Below are 17830 nucleotides of genomic sequence, written 5' to 3'. Positions count from 1 at the left end.
CTGAGAAACCAATTAGCCTCACCGTTCTTTACTTTTTATGTAAGTCCAGAGAATTTTTCTCGTCAGTTGCACAATAGAAACATTAAGGTGAGTTAGCAGTCAAGGGGCTTTTAACGTAAGTCTGGAAGGTCAGGTGTATCAGGACATCCATAAAGCCGCCCTATGTAGCAATAACACCGGGGACAGTGGTGCATAGAGCTGCGGTTACAGGTGAGACTTTGTTACTGCTATATTCAAAGAAAATGTGAAAGTAATTCAAAGTCTTTTATGCTTATACCCAAATGCAGGAAAACTTCTACATGAGGCGGCATGGAATCTGAAAACACAACCGAATCATATAAAGATAACCGGGATCTGAGTCGCCAGTCCCATCGGACTGTAAAGAAAGATTCCCCAGCATCATCCGTGCAGAGGCACAAGAAGAACATTCGGGGGAAGATTAACAGTGAAGATGAGAAAGAAAGTTGTAGTGAAAGCAGATCAAGAACAAGAACGTGGCGCTCTGATCCAGATAAGGATCAGATATCAGACGGAGACGGAAAGAGAAGCGATGGTTCCTTTTATTCGGAGGACTATGAGAATGACACGCCTTCAGAGCGCTCGCTTTCACCGTTCTCCCAGTCTCGTACTCCATCCTCCAGCATGCGAAGAGAGATGCGGGCAAAACAGATTTCTAGAAACCCCCTCTACAAAACAGGTATGAAAAGTAAAGATGTGTCAAGTATTGTCAGATGAATGACTGAATTTCTAACTTCACTGTTTTAATTCACTTTAATGTCCAGGTGATGGCAGTGTAAGGTCAATATAACAAGCTCGTCTTATAAAAAGGAAACATTAGGACAGTTTTTGTTGCAGAGTAATTGTTTTAGGCCAAATGCTTCATCTTAGTGAAATTTTATTTTGTTTTTAATAGATTTTAGATTTATTTTATTTATCCCGTAGGAAGATTTGTCTTCACTTGCAGTACATGTCATCAAGACCAACGATACATACAACAAAGACGACTTAAATGACAGCACAAAAGCGGACAGACAGATCTGTTTAGGGCAGCTATGGCTGCAGGGATCAGGCTTTTCCTCAGCCGAGCCTTCTTAAACTTAAGAGTTCTGTACCTGCGCCCTGAGGGTAGTGGGTGATATGTTGGTTCAGTGGGTGAGTGATGTCTTGTGCTATGGTGTTGGCTAGATGTGAGATGGATTTGTTATTTAGTTCTGTGAGGTTGGCTGTGGGGTGACCGATTATTTTAGCAGCTGTGTTTGTGATGCGTGTGAGTTTGGCCCGGTTGGTGACAGATAGCATATTGAGGAAACATGCTGAACAGTACAGAAGGATGGGTTGAATGATGTTTTGGTACAGTAGTAACAGGAGGTGGGGTGCAGCGTATAGTCCTTTAAGTTTGCGCATGGCTGACAGTCTTTGTTGGCTTCTTTTTTGAATGTCCATGGGGTGCTGATCAAAGGCGAGTTTATTGATTGACTTAGATTTCGGTCAGTCAGTTTAAAAAAAAAAAAAAACATGAGATTCACTGTTTCATTTGGGATTCATTTAATTATAATGTCCATGTGTTTTCTCTTTACTGCCATATTAAGGCGGCTGTTTACATTTAATTTCCTTTTCTTTTTTTTTCTGTACAATCTGTGTTTCTTTCCCCTGTTGGCGGCGCAGGGCGCTGGGGTGTGTCTCGACCACAGCGGCCAGGGGGCTTTCCCCTGACCCTGCAGCATCGCCGAGGAGTCCGCTCACAAAGTAAAGAGTCAACACCGCCTAAAGACCTGGACCTGGTCACCAAACGGATGCTCTCAGCCCGCCTCCTGAAGATCAACGAGCTGCGCAACTCTCTCTCAGAGCTGCAGCACCGCACCGACGAGCTCAAGAAGGAGAATCGTATTCTCAGACAAGTAGGTCTTACTATATAGCCATGTTTGGTTTGGATTGTTGTAGGAAAAGTAATCGGAGTATTTGACCTTTTAAACTCATTTTCTTTATCCTTACTCTCAACACTTGTATGGCTTGAAAATGCTTTCCATGTTGCAGCTTCAGGTGCGTCAGGAGAAAGCCCTGCAGCGTTACGACGACACAGAGAGCGAGATTTCCCAGCTACTGTCGCGCCATTCAAGCGAGATGCACGTGCTGCACGAGAGAGTGAGGCGCTCGCAAGAGCGCGAACGGGCTGCAGAGCGCCGTCTGAAGGACAGCGAGGAGCAGTTGCAGAGGAGCCAAAAGACCATCACACGACTGAAGAAGCTGGTGGACCAAAGAGAGTTAGGAGCCAGAGATGAGCTGAATCGCAGGCTAGAAGAGGAAAAAACACGGGCCCAAGAGGCAGAACGGAAGGTTAAGGTACATTCATTACATAGTGATTATTTGCCCAAATACTCCTATATTAGATTATGTTTGCGATCATAGTAGTAGTAGTAGTAGTAGTAGTAGTAGTTGTAGTGTTTATTTCGAATATGAATCATATAAAAAAAGAAAGAAAATAAGACAATCGTCTTAACATGAGACATAACAAAGTACCGTACATATTCGAAAGGGAGTGAGAAGTAAAACTTATAAACTCTCACCCCCTCTCCTTAAATATGACTAGCTAACACATGCGAACATAACATTATGCAAACATAATTAAAAAAATAAATAAATAAATAAAAAAACAAAAACAATCAAAACAAGACAATAAAAACATTGTAGCAACATAAGCTACTGACTAGTGTAAGAAAATAAGGATAAAAATAGATAAATAAAAAATAAACACTGTATTATTGCACCCAAGCACTTTGCTCATCCCTGTACCTCTGAAAAATAATATCTTTGTATTTTATTTTAAACGGTTTAATATTTGGACATTGCTTTAATTCCATTGAAAACTTGTTCCATAGCCTCACCCCGCTGACTGAAACACAAAAACCTTTCCTGTTTGTGCGTATTAATGTGACATTAAAATTACTTTTGCCCCTTAAACCATATCTTCCCTCATGGATACTAAATAATTTCTGTATATTTGTTGGTAACAGATCATTTTTTGCTTTGAACATTATTTGCGCTGTTTGATAGCCCACAATATCCATAAATTTGAGTATTTTGGACTTCAGGAATAATGGGTTTGTGTGTTCCTTGTAGTCAGCATTGTGGATTATTCTTATTGCTCTTTTTTGCATTATGGTTAATGGCTGTAGAGATGTTTTGTAATTGTTGCCCCAGATTTCTCCACAGTATAATGTTGTGGTGTTGGTGAATTTTTCTTTCTATTTTGTCAGATGGCCACATTAAACTGTTTGTTTGTGTTTGAAGGAGCTGGAGCGAAACTTGGAGCTCAGTAACAGCAGTTTTCAGAGGCAGCTGGTTGCAGAGAAGAAGAAGACCGTCGGTGCTCAGGAGGACATCAAGACTCTGCAGGAAGAGCTGGAGCGACTGACCAACAAACTCAAGGTGCCACACATCTCATTTAACTCCTGGATTATCCATCACATACAAGTTAATCACTCACATGAGGCTTCAACCTGTTTTTTCATCTTTAATCAGGAAAAAGAGAGAGAACTAGATGTGAAGAATATTTACGCCAACCGCATGATAAAAGCCTCAGTGAAGAAAGATACTGAAAGTGGCACCAAACAGAAAGGTAAGTTGAACAAAGACTGACATGGCAGGGATGCTGTTTGGGATTTGTTATGCTCACCAAAAGTATATAAACTCATTATTTCACAGCTCTTAGCAGGAACATCAAAAAGGCAGTACAGACTGAGGACAGGACGCCGAGTCTCGATTTTCCAACGCCTCCCCCTGCCATCAGCGACGCATACGAGGGCAGCGAACCGGCACCTGACGAGTATCTCTCACTTAAGGTGGCACATCAGTTCTTTTTCTGGCTTCTTCTCACCTTTGCTGTCACACACCTCCCGTCTTTCTTACTTTTAATCATATTCCGTCGACAGGAGTTTCACAGGGTGGAGAGGCAGTCAGATGCAGGGGACCTGCCTCCAAACTGTGAAGAGCAGAAAAAGAGAGACAAGAGGAGACATGAAGAGAAGGAGGTGGCAAAGAAGCAAGAGCACAGACACCGACTAACTCAGGAGCTAAATATTGCTGAAGAGAAGGAAAAGAGAATAAGTAACGGTAAAAACAGACCAATGACAAGTAAAGTTTGTTTACAGGGCTTGAAATTCAGTTTTGGAAATTGTGGGGGAATCTTTCAGGACTTGTTTTGCATTAGGGGGATTTATGCACACTGGGTGAACTTTAATAAATTAATTAGCTATACGTTTGTTTAGGAATTTTCTGTGTTATCTTTGCAAAAACTGCAAGAGTCGATGAAATTAAGTGCAAAACCCCACAGTTCTTCACTGAAATTCAAGCCCTCGTACATACATTTCAGTTTCTTTTACAAAATACATAAAGAGAACTTGCTACGGCAACATTCATACGTTTGACTTAAATCTGACATGCTGTGTCTGTAGGTTTGGAGAAGGAAAATAATGAAGAGGAGGAGAGAAAGAGTTTCCTGTTGGACAGGAAGGAAGACGAGAATTACCGGAAGCGTGGCCTTGTCCAGGAGGAGGTGGCAAAGTGGAACCAGGAATCTCTGTCCAATCAGCAAGCAGCAGAGGAAGCACGGCGCAAGAAAGAGCAGCTGCTGGCTAAGATGCGTGAAATAGACAATCAGAACCAGGGAGCCCAGGACTCCATGTTTGTGGAGCCCAGTCCTCCTGAGTCCAGTAACGGCACCAGGGACTATTCTCCACGTCCACCCGACCACAGGGATCCCACTTCTTCCATTTTCAACCTGACAGAAGCAGAGGAGATGGATGGTTTGCATGCTGGAAGGAGGAGAGCAGGATTAGAAAGTGGAGCCGCTACAGGAGGAAAGGGGAGGAGAGTGCTGCGGTCTCAAACTTCCAGTGATGATTTGGCGTTCGGAGGCTACGCGCCTTCGTTTGGACGGCCAACTTCCAGAGCTTCCTTTGGCTTCCCGCCACCTCCAGGCGAAGAGGACAGGAGCTCTGCATTAGAAGCCATAGGAGTGTTTAGTCTCAAAGGTGTAGAGACGGAGAAGAACGGGGACGCGGATAAACGGGACGGGAAGGACAGGAAGCTGAGCCTCATGCAGCAGCTGTTTGGTGCCCAGGCCTTGTTAGCCGGTGATGGTCTGAGTTCAGCCAGTAAAATGGAGGTACTCGATAGTCCTCCTCCGCCGTCTAACGGAGTTCATTCAAGGCGGAAAGGACTCCTCAGCTTCAGCTCAGGCTCCTCCACTCCTCCAGCATCCTCTGTTAACACACTACATGTTGCAGACAGCAGACCTGCTGTCCGTGCCATCGCCTCGTTTGATGATGAGATTGAAGAACTCACTTTGTAAAACATACAACTGCAATAAATGTAGCTTGAAAATAGTCTTGGACGGGTAGAGAGAAAGCAGAGTGAGGGCATCATTGTTCTGCAAAAGATGTCATCAGAATCTCCTATTATTCAATCATTACACCTGTAATAGGATTATCAGTCTACACTAAAACTTTGCATGTTTTGTATAGTTCAAGGTTTCTGTTGTGAATAGATGATTTTTGATCCTCCTTTTGGTCACTTTCTAAAAAAAAAAATGTTTTTTTTTTTTTTTTTATCAAACTTCAATAATCTGTGAGATTTGTATGAGGCCCTGCCATGAGAATATACCTCTGAGTGGTGAGACAATCGGTATCTGAAGAGTACTTGTACAACTTCTATTAATATTATTTAAGTTGGGTCTACATTAAAAGCTGGACACCAGGGCTCCGGCACTTAATCTAAATGACAACTGGCACTAAAATGCTCCACTTTTTTATTTATTCATGTGACTTCTTATCAACATACACTCTTACACATTGATTGAACAATTTTGTAATTAGCTTTTCAACATAGTTGTGTGTTTTGTGTGTGTGTGTGCATTCTGTTTGTATAAAAATAAAAACATTTTTTTAAATTAGTAACGAATTTTCACTGACCAATGCACGCATGCAACAATATCCGTGCAGCAGGAAGCCTGATGGGGATTCCTGTGCTGTCTCTAAGCAACGGGTACATGACGCAAGCGCTCCGCTCCTCCCCCGGCAGCTCAGCTCAGAAACTAGTGGACCACGGTGGATAGAGGGGGGGGGGGGGCTGGCGGCCCGGCTCACGGTCCCCACTGATGAGAACGCTGGCTTCAATGATGGCAAGTTGGACTGCTGCTGCTGCTGCTGCTGCTGCTGCTGCTGCTGCTGCTGGAGGATCCTCACAAGGTAAACAAGCCTTATTGTTCACATGTGATGCTGGCTAAGTGTCTGTCTGAAATCTGCTGCTAGAAAAGCAAGACAAGAGTGAAATAATTACATAAAGACTAGATTACAAGGATATTGCTCAATTAATATAACACTAATTTTAAAACGGAGGATTTGAAGTCTCAAAAAGTTAACAAGCTTACCAGTATACGTGGAATTTAATTCCTTTTTCTATTGACAAAAGTAGATATAAAACAGGTCTAATAAGTTTTAGTTTTATTGAGTATTATTTCTAATGTGGAAACTTTATATCTGCAGTTATGGGAATAAATTGTTAAGTGTGTGGCTTTTCTAACATTGTATTACAAGTTTAAGCTTTACAGCTCCCTGATCTGCATACGGCTGAGAAGAACACTTGTTGACACCGAATGTGTGTAAAAGCGTCATTATTAAAGTGCTTAGTTTTATCATGGGCATGATGATTTACATGGGTAGTACTTGTACTCTGATGTGCATACCGTACGCGTATCAACAGTCCAAGGGCAGGACTGGCTGTGGTCATGTTTGTTATGTAGACATAAATGCTCCAGATACGGGAGCCAGGATTCCTAAGCTGCTCAGCCAGACCAGGTTTGGAAATCTCACATAACCCCAAACCACAAGCTGTATTTTATTGGTGCAACAAAAGGGAATTTGAAACCAGAGAAATCTACGGCTAATGATCGGTCATTTTGAAGAATGTAAGAAAGTGACTGTGATTTTTAAACCCCTTATTATTATGATCATAACTCATATAAAAACATGTATTCTTCTACATGTCCTCATTGCTTTGAATTTCCTATTTACAGTCTAAGTGTACACGCACAATCTTTACAGACTCTACAAAAGCGCTTGCCTCCTTTGTTGCTGTCCTTGAACTGCACAGTCTCGACATCGATTTATTTTAAAGAGTAAGAAGTGGATCCACTCACAGGCATTCATAAGTCAGCTACTTTGCACAGTCAGAGGTCTATTTTACCTTGTAGAACAGCCAAGCCGATCATTAAACAGGCCACAAGGGCAGTGACTTCACTGTTGGGCTGCTGTGCCCATAATGGAATAACTGAGCACAAACCACTTTGTACGAGAACACAGAGCAGAGTCTGCTGTTACGCTTTCATGTTTGCAGCAGGGAGTATTAACAGTCATCATTTTCTACAGTAGTTTTTCTAAAGACTGATATTTGGATTTGTGTGTTATATTTACACAGAGACGGTGTTCTGTGGTCCAGAGTAATTGTGCGTTCAAAGGTGTTTCGTATAAAGAAAATAATTAGAGTGAGAAATTTCTGCACTGGTCATGATCAAGTAACGCAAAAATTGGTACTTGGATCTTTTCTGGCGGCTCGACTTGCAGGCCACAAATAAACAGAGACTGTAAATATCTCATCGCCTGGACCACACAGACTTGCAAAATAAACCACAGCTATTCCTGATGCCCAGAGAGCTGCAAATATCAAAGAATAGTAATACCTACTGGATGAACCTGAAAAATAGGACTCATGTTTCCTCTCTCCTCATCAACTAAACGTTTTAACTTGTCCAGTATCGTTGTTTAAGACCAGAACTCTACAAGACTAATGACCTTTTCTATTAACCGCAGGCTGTTTTGGCCGTTTCCTCCTAATTAGCAATTAAGAGATAAAACATTAATAAAGGTAGGCTAAGTGGTTTCTGGATGACATCACATCTGTTGATCAACCTTTTAAACAGAGCCATTCAAAGTGCCTGAACAAATAAATGCACATCATTAAAATAATAAAACACAAGTACATAAAACAATAAAAATGCACAATAAAATACGAGAGTGGATTATAAAAACTAAAAGCAGCATGATACTTGAAACAAACATACAGAGTGCCAGCTCTCCCTCCCACTCCTTCGAGCAATCCAAGACAAAAAAAACCAATCCTCCCCCTCTTGGTTACTGGCTGGGGCATGTTTGTTATGATTTCAGAAACAAGCTGCCCCCACTCTGTTTCCATTTTATGGAGCCAAGACTGTGTATGAAGACCTTTTTTTTTTTTAAAAAACAAAAAAAATTACTATTACAGTGTACCCACAAAATGGGCAGATAGTGTGGACATATTTACTGAATATGACAAAAGTGTTCTAGATTGGAAAGACCATATAATTGCATACCCTACCTTTAATTTATGATCTTGCTTATACCCACAGTGTTCTGCTTGTTCCATGAAAATAATGCCAGCGTCATCAATATCCATTCCAGCTACCGTTTCCTAGTTCCCTGCAGCTTCTGCAGGTTGGATTGAGGCAATAAAGACTGAAAACAGAAGGTGGAAAATTGCTAATTCGTTTAGAGTGGATGTTTTGTTGATATGGAGACAATTTGTTTCTGTTTAAATGAAAATCCTTGAAGTGTGCTGCCCCACAAACTGCCGAGCCTGGATTATTTGATATTTGAGACGCCGAGTGCTTGATCTGAATCAGTGTAAAGTAATAAGGAAAAAAGGCAGCTCATACTTTGTTATTCTGTGGGATATAATTTAATTAGGTCCAAGCTGAGCTGTAGCCTTTCTGTCAATTGCTGCATTTAGTTAGTCTCTTGCCAGTTGGAAATTGTATCCAGGGGTTTTGTCAGTAAATATTACTGATCTAAAACAACATACATGGAAATATAGAGAGGAATGACTTTCCAGACTATCAGAAAAATTAAAAAAAGAGAAGATACTGCTTGTGTAAAAACACGAGTATAACCAGCCATGACTGAAGTCCAGAGACGTTTATGTTTTGACAATTTTTGCCTCTTAGCAGGTTAACGATGGATGCAGCCTCAGCTCCACAGGTTGTCGTGGACGGACCATCTGGAGTGGAGGAAACAAATTGTGCAGAAGGTATATGTTTGCCTTCAGATGACCATCTTACAACACTAAAAGCTCTGGCAGAGAAGTTAAGACTGGAGACCCGGAGACCTTCTTACCTGGAGTGGAAAGCCCAGTTGGAGACCGATCGCTTCGGAGAGCCTGGAACTGGAAAATACTCAACCCAAGAGGATCCCGATGGGAAACTCGTCTCACACAAACAGCCTGCATCAGAGTCAGATGAGCTTCAGCATCAGCTGCCATCTGGTGTGCTGAAGGGATTTGAGAACATCGATGAAGCCCTTGCTTGGCTTAGAAGAGAACTGGTGAGGCACTCCCTTAAGTCTTTATATTGTCAGTTTTTACATATCAGTTCTGGTTCTATATATTACAGTAAAGTTTTTTATTTCCATTCAAATTCTAATTCATGTTTCTTAAACTTAAAGGAGCTTGAGGCTGTTTTTTTTATTTGCAAAATGTGCTGCAATTCGGTCCCGATTTTCCCGCGCTGGGCTGCGGATGTGATGTCACATGACGCTGCATGCACGTTCTCCCCGTTCTCCTGTGCCGGCTTCACTGTTGGCTGCAGTACCCCCAACGGCCGTCGTGGTGAAGGGTGGCGATAGAGAGTCTCATTTCTTAAAAGCAGCCACAAGCTCCTTTAAACTTAAACTTTATTTATTTATATAGCACCATATCATACATTTGAAAATTGCAACACATGGTGCTTTACATGCAGAATAAAATGACAATCAGAAAACATCCCATACGACCCCACAGAGCAGGCACACCTCCCAGTTTGGACGACCCCCCTGAGGAAACACTGGAGCTAAAAACTAAAAGATGAAAAAAAAGTAAAAAAAATGCCTAAAAGTATAAAATGTTTAGAGAAATCTATACAAAACTTGATGAAGATGAATAATAAATAACATAAAATAAAATGAAAGTCATTAAAAATGGATTAAAGGTTTAAAGATAATAAAAGAGCTAAATAAATAAACACAATAAATAGATGAAAAGACTAGGTAAATGAGATCAGATAAAAGCCAAACTAAAAAGGTGTGTCTTGAGCCTCCTTTTAAAAATATCAACGTTCTCTGCGGCCCTGAGGTTTTCTGGCAGGCTGTTCCATAGATAAGGGCCATAATGGCTGAATGCAGCCTCACCGTGGGTTTTGGTCCCAGTTCGGGGAATGGTTAAAAGGCTGGTGCCAGAGGACCTTAGCTAATTATAATGCAACAAAACTCACTGTCCACTTGGTGGCCCTGATTGTCAGTTGGTGTGATGCAGACAATAGAGGTGCACAGAGTTCCTGCAAGTGTCATCATTTTCACTTTGCTCGATTACTCTGCACATTCAGCCGTGGTTCATACGTCTGTGTGCACAAGAAGGCACAGAGGAAGACACGCTTCACGCAGCATGTGTGTAAAAACGTAGGACTCTGATAGTGGGCCTTAGTATCCGGACTCTGTTCTATTGGGTATTAGGAAAATACAACCTCAGATTAACCTTTTAGAACTTTTTCACCACTTTGTATTCAACTAAAAACTAAACCAAAAAGAAAAGAAATATTAATAATTTGGCCGATACTAAGGTCCCATGATTCAATATTAGTAAGGCGGCCAAACAACTCTTCGATGTCCATGGGACATTGTTCCAGAAGTGTTGTGGTTTGTTCAGATGCATTTCGTGCTTCCTTGTTATTTTTAGACGGAGGAGATATTTCTCCTGGCAACCTTTGTAAACGAACTGTACTTGATCTCTCCCCACTGTGCCGTCAGGAACTTCAACATTTAACATGCTTAATTGAGCATGTAGGGTCATGTGGTTCAATTTGCTGGGAAGACTGATCTGTTGTGAATTTCTACTTGTGAATGATCGTTCTCACCGTTGGATTTTGAAGTCCAAATTGCTCAATTCGTGTTGATTCTCTAAAACCATTGCTTATGTTCTTCCATCTTGGCATTTGGTTAACATACAACTGAATGTCTAGATCAGAAAACTAACAAAAATTGCTGCTTTTATTGAGGTTTTCACCTCTACTGATAACCAATTCATCAAAGTGTAATGATGAAATTTACCCTTAAAGGGGTGCCGGATGGTTCTTTTGCTTTTTGGTTTTATTTTTGATAAATAACTAACTGCATGATGAAAACAGTAATACAGTATTGTTAGTCTAATGTTATAACAAATACTAAAAAAGTCGGCAATGGGGTTATCTTTTATTATGATTTTACACAAAAATAGGATTGGGTGCTAACTTTTGTCGAACTTTTTACCATTTCCAGTGAAATGATTATAAATAAAAAAAGAAGAATGTTTCTGAAAACAAAATGATTCCAACGCTGGTTTTCTTGTCCTCGTTTTCAGACCGATATGCGTTTGCAGGACCAGCAGCTGGCGAGGCAGCTCATGCGGCTCCGGAGTGACATCAACATGCTGAAGATCGAACAGACGTGCAATCTGCATCGCCGGATGCTGAACGATGTCACCTTTGGCCTCGAGGAGAAAGACGAGCTGTCCGACCTGCCGTGCGAGTGTCCTGTGACCCCGGGCCTCGGCCTCTCGTCCCCACTCAGACTCATCGGTGTTACCAAAATGAACATTAACTCTCGACGTTTCTCGCTCTGCTAGACGGCTTTTAAAAAATGGAAAAAAGAAAAAGAAAACCGCCCTAATGTGTCAGATACTAAACCCTGTTTAGTTTGGATTTCACAACAGTGCCACATATCTTCCACAGCCATCTATTAGCTGCTGGTGATATTATTGTATGTTTAGGAATGATAAAAAAGTTTAATAATCTGTTTACAGAAGTATTAATTAAATGTATGTTTAAGTTCAAGAAGGAGTTTCACTTTGACAAGTAAATCATGTTAAAGCCATTCATTATAAATAACAGCTATTGCTTATACACTAACTTCTTTGTCTTTAAAACTTTCTTAGATTTAGCCTCATTTAAAAAATGTTCCCAGTCCACCTTTTTTCCAGCTTTCATCATTTATATCTTTCCTGCTAATAATTGTAATGCAAAGACTGAATATTTACATGTATTTTCTCTACATATACTTCTGTTTGATGCTTTCAGGGACAGTCGTTTGAGTTTGTTCCACACCCTTTATCGTAACTTAAGCCTTTTGTGCTCTCAAAACATACGCCTTAATGATGTTTCAGATTGTTCACTTTGAACTTATTTAATCTTTGTAATGATTGTCAGATTCCACTAGTTTTGGGAGTCATGATGTTCTCCAGTAGCTTTGCTAAAGCCTGTCTCATTAAAGTGAGGTTCTCTTACGCTGTCCTGAGGTCCCGGTTGGGGGACTTTGCTCTAATGATAACTACTGCTTGCTTAAAAGATACACATGGTTTCATTTTCTGGACAGGCACTGCAATTTCCCTCGTCTTGATTTCTTTACATACCCGACGACATGATTATGCAGCTCCTCTTGTGACCCTTGTAATTTTGGACTTGCAGTTATATTTGGAGGCAACCACTTTTTTTTTTTTTTTTTTTTATCCAAGAAACCGGCTTTTAGGGGGGTTGACTTTAAAATCTAAGCATATGAAATGTGAGTACAATCCCAAACTTAAGGCCTTGGATGCCACTCCCTGTGGTTTAGGTGTTCTTTCACTTCAATGAGATGTTTTAAAACAATACATAGCCTTTAACTTTGTCCCATGAGGATGGAGACATGAAAACAGCCACTATATCGACTAAATCTTGTGGTACTGAGCCTATAATTTACTTGGGCATACCTTTTAAACAGGGCTGGTCAAACAAAACATCTTAAAAACACTTTACTTATTGTGTTTTATGTTCATGTCTGAGACATTCAACTAAAACAGGAAGAGAAAGGGTCTTTTATGGGTATATTCAAATTAAAGTGTGCAGTGATGCATGCACAGATCTGCTAGATGAGATACGCCTGCAATTATATGCAGGAGGAATACTTGTTCATAGTTTAATGTCTAATCAAACTATTTCAATCTGAAGTTGTTTTGGATATTGGCTAATTGGTGCGTTCGTTTTACCTCAGAGGTCGGAGGTCACAAGTCAGAATCAAGGGACGTCCGAGGTGACTGCGTGTTGGTTGCAAAGTCTTTCAAAACATCGGACGAGCTGTTGCTCGCGCGTTTAGCAGATAGGTGCTGTTCTGCTGCTGTCAATCACTCTCAAAGTCGGAATCGAGAATAAAGATAGTAGAGCGAGCTCAACACAGTCCAGTTTCAAAATTAGTAAAACAAAAATGCTCACAGGAGACATTAAATTGGTTAACCACGAACCTATCAAAACAGGAGACTGGCTGTCGCCGGCCTTTTGTAGTCATTTTCACTCCTACCTATAATATACGGGGCATTTAACAGTGTCAGAGCATGCTCTTTTGTCTGGAGAAGAAAAAAAAAATGCCTTAGTCTGAAATATAAAGCTTAAAGAGGACAAGCAACTTCTCTCATTTATAAGATACATTTTGGTTTCGTCCCCTCCAGACTGCCAGAAGCGGAAAACAAAGTGGATACGTCTTCTTGTGCTCCGCGCAGTGAGTTTTTATGTACACACAAAGTGGCGTATGGGACCTGGCGGCTACCGTTGCCCTATAAATACCACGCTAGACGACGTCCAGTCTCTCGAGATCTTCTCATCCAGGGACTCTCAGAACCATAGTTACCTACGTAACTTCTGTTGAGCACGTTAGGTTGGAAAGTTAGGAAAAACGTGAACCCTCGCAGGTTGTCACATTCGACTGACTGCCTTCACAGCAACATGTCCACTGATGAAAGTGAACAATAACACGTGTATGCGTGAATTTATGTGAATAACGTCAGACAAAACAGTCAAATGTTGTTGAGTGTTTTGTTTTGTTCAATTCAATTCAATTAAGTTCAATTCAATTTTATTTATATAGCATCTATTACAACAGAAGTTGTCTCTAGGCACTTTCCAGAGACACCCGAGCAATTATTACATAAACAACAATGTTGATGTTTGGCACCCAGTAGGGGAGATGAGGTTTCTCTCATTTAGGGGGCAATCCAGTTCAAGCATCTTACAAGGAACGTGCCCAAATGGAGCATACTGTACACGCTTAGAGCACTCTTCAAGAATTTATCTTTGTGATAGCAGACACTAATGTAAAACCGAGCTAAAGTCCCGATTAAGGCCTAACACCTGAAAGCCTCAATAGCATCTTTAAAACTGGTATCAGTCTTCTCATCTGCAGAGAATGAGATAAAGCACCATGTCTTTTCTTCGGTATCTCTCATTTTTATCTGGCTTCTGGGAATGACTGTTATCATCAGTGCATGCTGAGTAAAGGATCTGGGTTGACTGATCTCTGCATCCCTCTCCATTCATGATTTCTCTGCATGAGCTCCTGCTCTCTATGATTTCTCTGCGGCTGAAAACCCCACAGAGCGTTTAGTGCAAAGGGGTTCCAACAGGGCAGTCTCACATACATTTGCCCGATGAGCTGCTGGTAATCAAAGTGGTTTTTATTCACAAGTTGTCTTTTTTCTTGCTAAATTGCATGCTACTGCGATGAAATGTTGTATGCACACTCAAAACTCTGTTTGCATAAGAAAAGAAAACCTTATGATTGTTTAGAGTCCAGCTCTGCTTAACAGCTGCCCCTGCAATGTTATTAATTTCATGGATAAACCATCTCATATGCAGGCTACTATCTACTTGACAGGCATAAAATCCGATACGATATCAGCAGCTAAAGCATGAAGCCCAAGTACTGTGTGCACATTAAACAATAAGCACCATTGAGAGTAATAATAATATTGTGGATTTGGACCAAAAATACACAACATGAAGATTTGGATTTAGATCTTCTGAATGTGACATTCGCTCACATATGTTTAATCCTCAAGAGCAATATATCCAGCAGGAGTTGCCATCCTGTCTCTGTAACGTAACATCACAGAGAGGGACGTCTCATATGGCTGAGCTGCAAACTCAAGCATGAACAGCAGACAGAAACGTCACTGAGGTGAACCACAAAGCGAGACTGGCGAGAATCCCAGACTGCAGCTCACGAGCCTCTTGTGTAAGAATGTTAGTGCATCTCATCCTGCAAACGCACTGCAAAGATGAGGTGGGTTAACACCATGTCAACATGGCCCAGAAGAAATCTGCCTCAACAGACAAAAATCAGTTGAAAACAGTTTAATGTCTGATGGATAACTTTTTTTTTTTTTTAGATGCCTGCTTGAATGATGTGATATTTCCCTTTCTGTCATTCATGACATTTTGCAAATCTGAAACCTGTCTTCACCCCATGAAGCAATTTATCTGAAATTTTCAACAAGAAGTTACATTATTATTGTTGAATGGTGGAGAAATAATAGCTTTATAGGAAAGAAAAGAACGTGGACCAGCTTGTGGACACATATAAGCATGTCCAGAAGAGGAAAAAATCACTTTTAACACTGACGTTCTCTTGGTGGAATATTCATATTCAGAAAGCTTTTTCCATAACAGAGAATTCAGAAAAAAAAGGAAATCAGCCCATATATTTCTGCATCCAACAGCTATAAGCACATCGTACATTTGAAGCATCATTGTTTCATTTGTTGACACGTTGACCATTAAAAAAATGGTCACACACGGGGACATTAAAAAATGCAGAAATAACTACCGGTAATTGCAAAAATGGGCTCCGTAAATAATGCAATTCCCCCATCACCATGCCTCGTTTTCAGAGAGAACTGTGAACACACACATACAAAGCAGCTCTTTAAACAGTCCATGTTAAATGAATAATACAATATTAAACTGTTACTGAGCCATTTGAAGCCATAATATCAAATTTGTAATCACTGATCGCTGATTTGCTCCCCTGCGGTGATGAGAGCGCTCCGTCTCCCGTGCCAGAGGAGTGCATGATATGAGGAGTTCAACAAAATCAGAACAGTCACTGACAAAAACAATAATATTCAGCTGGATTTGGACACAACCAGGGTGTAATTATCGACAAAAAGCTGAGCGCAGTAATTAAAGGGTTTTCTTTGGCTGTTAAACACGGCTCACGTGCTGGCTCACCAGTTCTCCTGCATCGCCTAACCTTATTATCTTCAGGGCACAAAGAAACCTTTCATTTTTTAAGGGATTTTAAATAGCTTTATCCTGATGGGAAGTGGCACAGTTGCATGTGAGCTGCAGCACAAGGTGCAGACATTTGTCCACTTTGCAGTCACAACAGGTCTTTTAGGTAAATGATTTCCCTGGGAACTTTCTTACCCGTAGAGCTGTGCAGAAACAGGTCTGCAGGCCAGTGAGAGGTGATGCATGAAATATGCCCAGAAAAAGGGGATAAAAGAGGTTTTAAAATGAAAGTTTCTGTTAGTCTGGCCAGCCACACCCATTCCATTTGAAACATTGTCCTTCAGGAAAAGGGTCTGGTTCTGGATCTGCTTTCTTGTGCTTCTGCGTCATCAAATTCAGTGCTAATCAGATAACGTGGACATGGACCTATCCCAGAATTACCTTCATATCCAATAAAAATCTAAAGAATAGCTTATTAAAGTTAAAAAAAAAATCTATTTTAACCTCAAAAGTGTGGAGCCTAACGGATTAAAGTAAACATTAAGTGTGGTCAGATGTCATCTACGTTTATGTCAAACTGTGTAATTCTGCAGTCCTTTTCCATTCAAATTGGACATCGTTTTCATGTAAATATTGCTGTTTTTTTCCCGAAACTTTAATATCTTTCCCAAATAGAGGGAGCAAGAGGTTGATGGAGCACATTGCTTTTAATTCAATAAAGTGGATCTTGCCCTAATTTTGAACTAATTTAGCTTAATCGGCCTCTCACGGAACGTCTGTTTATCTAATCCCGACTGCCGTCACCTTTTCAGTGAAACAAGCAACAATTTATCTAAAGTAACGCCCGTCTCATTATTGTACGAGCAGTACGCTCATGCAGGGTGATACGATCGCAGCAGGGGCTCCAGTCATTGTTGCTGTTAATTGGCAAAGTCTTCATAAAACAGGCGACCCTTTAATGGCCCAATCAGACCAGCTGATCTTTTTCATAACTGCCTGTTTAAATGAGGCGGCTCCCCGAGTAGTTCTCTGTTCAGGCTGAAATTGGATTAATGAGGATTTACAGGAGGCCAATTAGGAGTCCCGAAGAACTGAGAGAAAACAGTTCAATTACACTCATGGCATGTCACTAAGGAATATCGGCGGTGTGTTTATTTATCTGGATATCTCATTCCCAAAGTTCAAACCCATAGAGTTGGAGCCGGAGACGCGACCTGAAGTCAAGTCACAGGTGGTCCAGTCAAACTGTCCTGTCTTCACCACCAGAACTGAGAACATGGACAGTTCCGACTTGCCTTGAGTCTTATTTGCCGGCGATGAATCATATAGAAATAAATCCATTAGGATCGTGCAGTAAACTCCTGCTGGGGAGCTTTACAGAACGGAATGTTCTCAACTAGGAGAGTCTGGCCAGATTTCCCGTCGCGGAGAATCTCAAGGGCAATTCAGCAACATCCAGCGTGATCGCTTTGATGAAACTGCTGAAGTGCATCCAAGCAAAATGATCAAAAGATACTGATGAGATTTAAAAATGACCACTTCTTGAGTGAATCTTAGTGTATTAAAGTAAAATTAAACAGAGTCAATCTCAATTCAAACTGCGTGCTAATGGGAGATGACGACACAGCAGATGAGTGTGAAGTAGGGATGGGCGGTATGGACAAAAAAAATGTATCACGATAATTTCTGGCATTTATCCCA

General features: G+C 40.9%; 2 protein-coding genes across 3 annotated transcripts; both read left to right on the top strand.

The window, feature by feature from the left end:
* Window positions 1–292: 292 nt before the first annotated feature.
* Window positions 293–5597, top strand: lca5 (lebercilin LCA5). Its single transcript, XM_061746591.1, has 8 exons — window positions 293–697; window positions 1666–1898; window positions 2035–2340; window positions 3289–3426; window positions 3520–3616; window positions 3703–3839; window positions 3930–4110; window positions 4452–5597. Exons 1-8 carry the CDS (start codon window positions 310–312, stop codon window positions 5348–5350), a joined length of 2379 nt encoding a protein of 792 aa, XP_061602575.1. The 5' UTR covers window positions 293–309; the 3' UTR covers window positions 5351–5597.
* A 518-nt stretch (window positions 5598–6115) lies between these two features.
* On the top strand, window positions 6116–11809 carry fam167ab (family with sequence similarity 167 member Ab). 2 transcript variants are annotated; one of them, XM_061746855.1, is made up of 3 exons: window positions 6116–6245; window positions 9038–9410; window positions 11455–11809. In XM_061746855.1, the coding sequence occupies exons 2-3, from the start codon at window positions 9045–9047 to the stop codon at window positions 11716–11718; spliced, it is 630 nt and encodes a 209-aa protein (XP_061602839.1). In that variant the 5' UTR covers window positions 6116–6245; window positions 9038–9044; the 3' UTR covers window positions 11719–11809. The 2 variants fall into 2 exon arrangements, with proteins under 2 accessions (XP_061602839.1, XP_061602838.1); XM_061746854.1 differs by having other exon boundaries at window positions 6140–6245; window positions 9035–9410.
* Window positions 11810–17830: the final 6021 nt, after the last annotated feature.

The sequence above is a fragment of the Cololabis saira genome, chromosome 18 (genome assembly GCF_033807715.1).
Source record: "Cololabis saira isolate AMF1-May2022 chromosome 18, fColSai1.1, whole genome shotgun sequence".
In the NCBI taxonomy this organism is placed as follows: Eukaryota; Metazoa; Chordata; class Actinopteri; order Beloniformes; family Belonidae; genus Cololabis; species Cololabis saira.
This window is presented reverse-complemented; position numbering and strand designations above follow the sequence as displayed.